We start from the raw sequence: 10,551 nt of genomic DNA on the forward strand, positions 1-10,551 counted from the left end.
TATTTTGTTAGTAGATCTTTGGGCAGATCATCATATTATACACTTACTACTTTTTACCTACAAACATAATCTTAACTGTCTTACTTTCCCGAATTTAAATCTAGTCTTGAGGTATAGGAGACATATAACTTCGCCTTCCATATCTGAGCAAGTCATTACTCTCCAATTTGTAGTGTATTAGTGTATTTCAAGCAGACACACACCTGAAGAGGGCTTCTTCCATTTCCTATTTCGATTTCATTCTCACAAGTCCCAGGAAAACTGTTGGCCATCACAAAATGTGTACGCAAGCCAGTTCTGTTCCTATGACCTCATAAATATAAGTGAACAATAATCATTCTAATTCAAAAAATTGAAGGAAAAAAGAAAGAAAAAGAAACATTAAAGTTAAAGTGAAAGAAGAACAAGTTTTCAGACCATTAGAGCAAATATTAGAAAAACTGTGCCATCCATTCATCTATCCATCCACCCAATCCAGGCTTGGGTTGGGATAGAGGTACCTAGACCTTTGCCACGCCTGCAGTTGTTCTGGAGGGATACTGAGGCACTCCCAAGCCAGCCAAGAGATTTAATCCCTCTTTCCTGGGTCTCCTCCTCCAGAGCATATCTGAAACACTTCACCTACTAGGTGCTCAGGAGTAGTGATATGCGAATCATATCATTCAATACTCAAGAATCACTTTACTGACTCGTGAATCATGATTCACAAGCCCAAATGACTCATTCACTGACTCATCCCTGTTGCTGTTAGCAAACTAATTTCAATAGTAGAAATATATCTAGCTTGTAATTAAAATTGTGCGGAAAAAAACAACAGCCAGTTTCTTAACAGAAACATTTCTGCTCTGAACTGGAAGAAAAAACCCTGAGTAGAAAGTTCACATCAAGACAATAGCAGGATAGACGAGATCTGCAAAGGGTGGTGCGCTCGGCAGAACGCATCATTCAATCAGAGCTCCCTGACCTGCTGTCCATCTACACCAAGCGGTGCAAGTCCAAAGCTAGGAAGATTATGATGGACCTCTCCCATCCCAACAATGGACTCTTCTCACTGTTGAGGTCTGGGAAGCGCTTCCGCTCCCTTAAGGCCAAAACAGAGAGAATGAAGAGGAGTTTCTTCCCCCAGGCTATTCGGGGCCTGAACCAGGTGTAGGACTGGACTCTCCCAAACATGTCACTATAAGACTGGATTCTCACACACGTCACCACACGCACCACCACACATTTCCTATAATCCTATAATTCCTATAATTTATAATCCTTATCTTTATAATCTCTTCTGCTATTTGCACATTCTTTACTGTAAATTCCTAAGTTAATTTGTAAATTTTTGTAGTAAATTGTAAATATTGTAGAACTTTTCTTCTGTCATTTAATGGTCGGGCATTGTACAGCTACAAGCATTTCACCCCCATGCCATACTGTGTATGGTTGTGTGTGTGTGACAAATAAAATTTGAATTTGAATTTGAATTTGAATTAGCTCCTCAGTTCACAGTAGCATCGCTCTGCTAACAGCACATTTGAGTTACTCACCCCCTCCTTTCCTGTGCTGAATCGTAGCATAAGCGAATCCCTCACTCACTCACCCCCTTCCCTTGCTGTGCTGAATCGTAGCATGAAAGAATCACTCAGTCACTCACTCACTCACCCCCCCCCCCCCCTTTCCTGTGCTGAATCGTAGAATGAACGAATCACTCACTCACTCACTCACTCACCCCCTCCTTTCCTGTGCTGAATCGTAGCATAAGCAAATCTCTCACTCACTCCCCCCCCCACCCCCCTCCTTTGCTCACAGCTTCTTCTTCTTGGTTGTTAAGGTGCATTACCACCCCCTGGCTCACAGCTCAGTGGACATTTAGATGAGAAAATATATATTTGACACATTTGAGGAAAATACTAATAAAATAAAAATAAAAATAAATAAAATACATTTTCCCTGTAGAAATCTAAATTTTTTTGCTCTTTTTTGCTCTATAAAAATAGTTGTTTTTCTTTTTCAATCATCTTAGCAGTAGGATATACATGAAAAGAGAACCAAATTAAGTTTGAGTGAAAATGTAAATTTTTTGCACTCTGGGCAACTGACTCAGTGACTCAAGTGACTCAAAAAACACGATTCATTTTGGTGAGTGACTTATTCAAACTTGTTTCAGTAAAAAGAATCGAATTTATCATCACTACTCAGGAGGTCTCCAGGAGGTCTCAAATGCCTAAACCACCTCTACTGGCTCCTGTTTGACATTGAGGAGTAGCGGCTTTACTGAGTGTCTTTTCTTATTTTTTTTTTCAACAAAAATAAGCACATTATAACAAGAATCAGGCAAGACAAAGAAACAGTCAAGATAGTCATTTACCAGCTCATATTTTAAAAAGCCTCGTAAGGCTATGTTAATGCAATTGGGTGATTTTCTCTCATTTCTGCATTGTAATTTGGAATCAAATGGATTTAAGGAAATGGCATTTCTTTATTTCTAAGCCAGAGCTGCTGAAAGTTCATCAAATTTTTTTACGCCAATGGACCATTGTTTTTACAGCAATGGTGGATCATGGAGCTTAGCAATATTTTTTATAAGCCAAGCTTTCCGGTTGGCTGTCTTGAGCCAATCTCTCTTTCGGCTTTGTCATGTGACAAAGTAAAAATACAGATTCAAACGGATGAAGAAAGACACAGGTGAAATGACCATGGAATGTACCAAAAACTGATCCTACACTATCTTTTGGTCTTTAGATAGAGATAAACAATGGCTTAGGTTTTGTCTGAAAATATACCCCTAATTTCCTTCGGGATTAATAAAGTATTCTGATTCTGATTCTTTCTCCTGATTATGAGAGTGATCTTGTTTTTATGGGGTTGTAAAAGAAACAGTCCACCAATCTCCACTGTTTGGGCTGTTTGAATGGGTGCAAATACATTGAGATTTTTGCACATTACATGTAGCACATTAGAGCCTCTGTTGTGGTGGTTCATTGTCTTAGATTCTGGCATTAACACAATTACTATTTATTCCTTCTAAATAAACAAATTTGTAAGTATTGTTTTAGCACAGGAAATGTGGTTGCAGGATATGGAATTCAAGAGGCTAGAGTTCATATTTTGAGGCAGGAGGTAGTCAGTGGGGCAAACTTTTGTCCAAAGGCTTCCTAGCAGGTAAATTGTCATGCTGGTTTCTGTCATCTAGTCACTTCTATGACTAGAAGTGACTGTCTTTTAAAAAACATACACATGACAATCATAGATACATTTTTCTGTTACCGTAGCATGATAAAGAATAAAAATGGTACAGTGTACAATAAATAAACGCCACATTCCAAGTGCTATAGGCCTTATACTATGACAATTTTTTCCTGAGTGATGAGTAAAAGGTAGGAGTGCAACCGAGCAGTGCAAATTGCATTAACACATAATATGTATACCATAAAGAAGAAACAACTGCAAAAGGGTATAATGCAGAAATACATGGGGGCAGGGATACCTCAGTAGGTAGAGTGGTCGCCCCATGATTGGAAAGTCGGGGGTGCGAATCCACTGAACGGCTACCCTGAGGGACCCCTGAGCAAGGTACCGTCCCTACATACTGCACCCTGGGTTCCTGCTTAGTGGCTGCCCACTGCTTCACTGAGTGAATGGGTCAAATGCAGAGAAAAACAAGTAATTTCCCCATGGGGATTAATAAAGTATCCATTATTATTATTATTATTACATGTATGAAAAAGTATGTGTGAAAACATTTGCCTAACAGGTGTGTTCTGTCGGGCATACGTTTCTGTGGCATGCCTGTCACAGAAAGAAGAATTATGTTACAGCTTTACAGAGAATGGTGGGAATGATTTCCTGAGGTGTTCTTTTTAGTAGCAGGGTTAAATCACAAGTGGGAAGGATTTCTGATGGCTCAGTAGTGTTGAATGGAGTGGTTGAGATGAATTGTCCATGAGGGAGAGCAGTTTGTTCAGTGAACAATGATAGTTTGCATGTGACTGGACATATGCAGACTGCACAAGTAACTTACCCCACCTTTTAGTGGTCATAATTTTGGCTTATATGTGTGCATTTAGCCAATTTATTATATAATATAATATGTAAACAAATAACAACATGTAATGAACATTAAATAAAAAATTCTGATATAATGTTCTCTAGGAGAACTTTAAAATGATTTTGAGGGAGGCTGGGGACATTGAGTCCAAATGAACTATGTTCTGCACCTCTGTTTGAGGCTGCTGCGAAGGAGTTGGGGCTACAAGGTGGTTGGTGCCTGTCGTGGTGGTAATTCCTAAATGAGATGTGGACCAGCAGGCCAAGCGGAATGCAGCTAAAGTAATAGTTTAACCAAACCCCAGGTGAGGGAGGAGTTTGGTGAGACAAGGAAAAAGACTTTCAGCCTGCCTCAAAACAATTTTGGGCAAACCATCAGGAGACTCAGGATGGGAAAGAAGTGTTCTACTCACATGGTGTATAGTGTAGGTGGGATGTTGCTGACTTCAACTGACAAGACAGTCGGGCGGTGGAAGGGAGTATGGGGATGAGGGGGAAGACTTGCCCATCACTAGGGCAAAATCATTGAGGCAGTTAAACAACTCATTGGTGTTTGGGTTTCTGGGGTGAATGAGGTTTCTGTCAATACAGTTTCTGAAGGCCCAGAATGTTGCAGGGTTGTCTTGGTTGACGCAACTCTACTCCATCATGTGGCACTCTGGAGTGGTTCCTCTGGATTATCAGACTGCTGTGGTGGTCACCATCTTTAGGATGGGGTATCGGAGGGTTAACTACAGGGAAATTATACTCTTCAGCCTCCCTGGGACGGTCTATGGCAGGGTACTGTAGAGGAATGTTAATCCATCTTTCGAACCTCAAATAAAGGCGGAACAATGCGATTTTTGTTCTCTGGTTGCTGAACATTTGATTAGTTCTTTATCCTCTCAAGGATATATAAGACTGTGTGTGAATTTGCCCAACCACTCTACATGTGTTTTGTTGATTTGGAGAAGGCACTCAATTTGGTCCCATGGAGTATCCTGTGGGAGGAGCATGGGAAGCATGGGGTGTCTGGCCTGTTGCTATTAGCCATTTGAGCTCTGTAATTGTTGCAGGAGCTTGGTCCACATTGTCAGCAATAACTCATTTCTGGTGGGTGTTGGACCGAGTGAGGGCTGCGCTTTGACACCAGTTCTGTTCATAGAGAATTTCTAGGCATATCCAGGTAGATGGCCAAGTGGCTTCAGAATATTGTCTTTAATTTTGCAGATAATGTGGTTCTGCTGGGTTCATCAGCTGGTGGCCTCCAGCTCGCACTGATTAAGGGGAGAAAGGAAGAGGAGATTGACAGGTGGATTGGGGCTACGGCTGCAGTGATGAGGACATTGCATCAGGTTATTGTAATTAAGGGAAGAGATGAGTGTAAAAAAGCAAAACCCTACCCTAGCCTAGCTTATTATCACAAGATCTGAGTACTGAGATCTGGTGAACACAATAAATGAGATCCTGGATACAAGCGGTGGTAAATAAGCTATCTCCGAAGGGTGGCTCTCCCTTAAAGAAGGTGAGGAATTCAGCCATCCAAGAGTGGTTTAGAGCAAATTCACAACTCCTACACATGGAAAGGTGCCAGTCAAGGTGGTTCAGGGATCTGACTAGAATCCCTCCTGGATGAGGTGCTTCGGGCATGCCCCACCAAAGGAGGCCATGGGACAGACCCACGACACGCTGAAGAGATTACCTTTCTCAGCTGGCCTGGGAATGCCTGGAGGTGTCTGGGGAGAGGGAGGTCCTTGCTTAGGCTGCTGCCCCCACGACCCAGCCCTGGATAAGCAGCAGAAAATAGATGGATGGATTGATGGAAGAAATCTTAGTTCTCACCGTCAATCGTTTCCAATATGAAAAGTACACCTCTGTTTCAGGTAATGCTCCACAGCGTAAGCCACTTTGTCTGCACCTAAGTAGATCACACTTGGCTGAACAAAGTAAAAAACATTTGTCACTGTAAATATGCGGATTTGTGTTAAATTATTTGCCATTTTATTCCATTCTATAACAGCAGTGTTTTCAGAGGACACAAACTGGCAAGAAGAACTTGCTAAGAGAATTCCAAGGGTCAGCTGGTCATAAATCCCAGCATGTATCATGCAGGTATAAGCACAGGAACATACAAATGCCATAGTTAACCTAGAAAAGGTTAAAGGTCTTAAATAATCAGGCCCCATCTTATCTTAATGACCTTGTAGTACCATATCACCCTATTAGAGCACTTCGCTCTCGCTCTGCAGGCCTACTTGTTGTTCCTAGAGTATTTAAAAGTAGAATGGGAGGCAGAGCCTTCAGTTTTCAGGCCCCTCTTCTGTGGAACCAGCTTCCAGTTTGGATTCGGGAGACAGACACTATCTCTACTTTCAAGATTAGGCTTAAAACTTTCCTTTTTGCTAAAGCATATAGCACTTTATATAGCCTCTGTAGAAATTATCCACATATCTCACTTATCTTAACTGCACTACTGTATAGCTCTGTAAATAATCATTCTGTACATACGATAATTTTTAACCCTACAACTGTTTACAACTTGCATAGTTCCCATTTCTGTATAACTGTATATCTCAGATTTCTGTAAAGTTATTTATTTCATATTCTGTATAGTTTTTCATATTTATATCCTGTTCATAGCTTGTACTCACTACAGCCTGTACATACCTATAGTTATAGAATATTCACAACATACTTCATACCGTGTACATTATAACATACCATAATAGACCCATTCTGTAATATACTTACATATCTATACTATTGCTAATATATATTGTAATATATCTATATCACTAAAGCACTTCTGGATGGATGCAAACTGCATTTCGTTGCCCTGTACCTGTGCATGTGCAATGACAATAAAGTTGAATTCTATTCTAATTCTATTCTATATAGTTAGGGCTGGACCAGGTGACCCTGAATCCTCCCTTAGTTATGCTGCAATAGACGTAGGCTGCCGGAGATTCCCATGATGCATTGAGTTTTTCCTTTCCCGTCACCTTTCTCACTCAGTATGTGTTAATAGACCTCTCTGCATTGAATCATATCTGTTATTAACCTCTGTTTCTCTTCCACAGCATGTCTTTCATCCTGTTTTCCTTCTCTCACCCCAACCGGTCGCAGCAGATGGCCCCGCCCCTCCCTGAGCCTGGTTCTGCCGGAGGTTTCTTCCTGTTATATAGGAGTTTTTCCTTCCCACTGTCGCCAAAGTGCTTGCTCATAAGGGGTCATATGATTGTTGAGTTTTTCTCTGTACCTATGAAGCTCCTTGAGGCGCCTTTTGTTGTGATTTGGCGCTATATAAATAAAGTTGAATTGAATTGAATTGAAAAATTTGCAATGTGTTGAATTGCAACACCTGCTGTAGATACACACAGTCCAGGAACCAACCATCGTCATAATAGAATGAAACCACCACTGGAAAAGCAAAGGCTGTTTTATTCCTTTTCACACACAAACACACACACACACACATATGCGCGTGCGCCGGGTTATTAAGTCAGATCTTGTGATAATTAGCACATACAGCTAATCTGTGTATGTACATTGACAGAGACTTACTCAGGCAATGCTCTTCTGATGATGCTGTGAACTTGCTTGTAGATATCCAGTTTGGACAGACAGCTGCACTGGGTGTGGTTGGCTACACTGATGGTCACTGGTTTCGTCCCTTGGGTGATTGGCACTCTGATCTCAAACAGCTGCAAAGAGTTGTAAAGAAGCAACGTGAATTAAAAGAATGTATATTGATATGCACTGTAAAAATAGCAATGCACATCCTATCAATTTGTCAAGGAGAGTATCTCAAAAAAGTCAATACAATGGTACATTACAATGTGAAATAGCTACTATGGTAATGGTCTATACTCACTGAGAAGATAAGGGCCTTCTCTAAACAACTATTCAGGAATGGAAACATAGTCTAAGGCCTAAAACCTATTAGCTTTATTTTTCTTTTACTAGTTTGGGGATCACAATATAACTAGAGAATTACTAGCCCGTGTTACATATGGTTTATGTGTTTTGAAAATGAATTAAAAGAAAGAGAAAAAGTCTAAAGCCCCATACACTTATAAAATAATTTGCTTGCCAGACATCACTTGGTAGCTAGTGAACATTCAAGGCTCCAGTGGCGTAGGTAACCCTCAAATGGATTTACCACCCAGTCAAATGTCAATCAGTGTCATCCTTCACTCCCAAATATAGTCTGTTCAGCTGCTCCATCACACTTAAACTTGCACATCAAAGGTTCAGTGTGTAAAATATCACAGCTAGATCCTAGTAGGTTGCAGATAACAGTTAACTGAATTCTTTTTTCATACACCTCAGATTTCAAGTGCATTAATGCTGAGCACATTGGGCACTGTAAGACAAACACATTTCAGTCAGCCAAGAGAGATCAAGAACATTACATTTAGACTGTAACACCTGCGGTTGGCCACTTTGGATTTCCCTATAGCAGTGCTTCTACTGCTTCTACAAAGATCACCAAAAAAATTTGGCTTCAATTCATTACCAGTACTTTGGTTTGGATCACTTTTTTCTCAGTATATAGTAGTATATCATATATATCATATATCAAATCACAGAGTACAAATGAGTAGAACTGTCCAAACTTTGACTGGTACTGCATTTGCATCACCTTATCCCCAATCTCCTCTAAACTTCCTTTCATTGTGGCATTGTGTGATTCTGAGTGAGGCAGTTTAGCCAGCTTTACTTTGCTAAACAGTCAATCTGGTGAGCATTCTGGTACAGCATACCCAGTTACCAGTAAGTACTTTTCTACACTGCCAGTTGTAGTGTTGTAAAAAAAAATTTAAAAAAAATATGATTCAGTGAATACAGTGAAGTATCTGTATAACATCTTTTGCCTGGTCAATGCACAAAGTTGCAATTTGACCGAGACAAGACAACAGCAATAAGATGTTAGTTTTCACTGGCTGAAAGAGGGGCCAAGTGCAAATTATACTGGCATTTTAAAATAAGATTTGCTCTGATTATGCAGTATGAAAGCTCAATGTGTGGAGAAGGGCGTAGTGGACAATTTTAAGATACCAATTCCACAGCCACAATTTGTACAGCGGGAATGGCTTCTTAATTTTTTACAAGAGAGCAAAAAAGAGCAAAAAAATGTTTTCTGTAAAGGAAACATTTTGTTCTCTCAGCTTTTGAACAATGACATTTTTTATTAAATTGTGCCTTTTGTATCAAAACAGTGGATTTTAATCCAATCAAAGATGTGCAGATTCTGCAAACAAGTGCAGAATTTCAGCTTTAGTTCAAAGGTTTAACAAAGCATTTGCATTATTATAGAATTTTTTATACATCTTTAATCACAAAAAAAGTATTTTTGATTGCAGACTCTGACAATGTAAGCAAGGAATCTGAATTTGTGTTATTTCAGTTATTACATTATATATAGTATAATGTATATATATATATATCTGATGATGTCTAAGGCAGGAGAAGGAGGGGAAAAGAGGGGTAGGGGTACAATAAAATGATAGAGTGCAAATAGAAATACACAATATATTGCCAACTGGTCCTGTAAGAAAAGAAAGCAAAGAAAGATAGAGCACCAGGACCACAGAAATTAGAAAATACACAGATACATAAATCAAGAGTCTTGTTGTAGTGTGAGTGGGAGAGAGTTTGTGTTAGAATGCCTGTCTTTGTCACAAATGTACTTAATAACAAGGGTGGGAAGCCTCAACAATGCCCCCCGGAAGCCAGAGGCAGACAGACATGGAACCAGGACAACTGCACCATCCGCAGCCTCCAAGAGTACTGAAGACTCAAGGCCACACATCTTGGTGACAACCGCACACCCGTTCCAGCAGAAGAAGGAGGGAGGCCCCGATGGGCTTCCCACTGCCAAAGGGCGAGAATCCCAGAGAGTCAGGGGCAATGGGCAGTCAACCCTGCTAGAGCCTAGCCACCCTGGTACGAGTTGGAAAGGACCACCCAGCACCCGGCAGCGTCAGAAGGTGATTTTTTTCAGGGGCTCCTCCATTGCGTTTCCCTGTGTAGACCTGCAAGTTACATGCATAAGATGAACCTGCATCACAGGCGCCCAAATCTTTATACCATGCTTGGCAGGCTTAGATGGTATATACTGGGCAGCAGCCCTGAAATGGCATCAGCTGCTCATCAATGATGACATTGGGGCCAGGGTTGTAAAACAGTTGAGACCGGCCGCTCATTTGCCCCACACCATCCTGATGGCAGCTAGCTTGTCTCTCTGCCGTCAAGCTGGTCTATGATCATGGTCATCAAAACGGATGGTCCTGGAAATTATTTTGAAAGTTTTCAGAGACATCCTGGTCCAAAAAAGATCTCTGCCAGTTTCTTCATCCTGCAGGGATTCTGTGGTCTCCCATTTGGACCTGAAAACACCAGCAAGGATAAGAACCCCAAAGTGAGCATCCAAATCGGTTTTGTCCAAGACTTTCCATGTCTTTCCAAAAACTCTGCTTCCTTTAAATTGGTGCAATCCAGGATGATTTTCTTGATAGGGTATTGCATGCAAAG

The 10,551-nt window shown here is 40.7% G+C and overlaps 1 protein-coding gene across 1 annotated transcript in view; it reads right to left on the reverse strand.

Moving 5' to 3' along the window:
- vegfc (vascular endothelial growth factor c) overlaps positions 1 to 10,551 on the reverse strand; it is a 102,071-nt gene that overhangs the window by 36,625 nt on the left and 54,895 nt on the right. The window contains exon 4 of the mRNA XM_086294608.1: positions 7,579 to 7,718. Within this exon, the coding sequence (XP_086150734.1) occupies positions 7,579 to 7,718 (140 nt within the window). The remainder of the gene's footprint in view (positions 1 to 7,578; positions 7,719 to 10,551) is intronic.

The sequence above is a fragment of the Aulonocara sp. 'chitande type north' Nkhata Bay genome, linkage group LG6 (genome assembly GCF_057382095.1).
Source record: "Aulonocara sp. 'chitande type north' Nkhata Bay isolate Kocher_YH1m ecotype deep benthic linkage group LG6, A_spYH_male_GT1.1, whole genome shotgun sequence".
NCBI classification, from domain to species: Eukaryota; Metazoa; Chordata; class Actinopteri; order Cichliformes; family Cichlidae; genus Aulonocara; species Aulonocara sp. 'chitande type north' Nkhata Bay.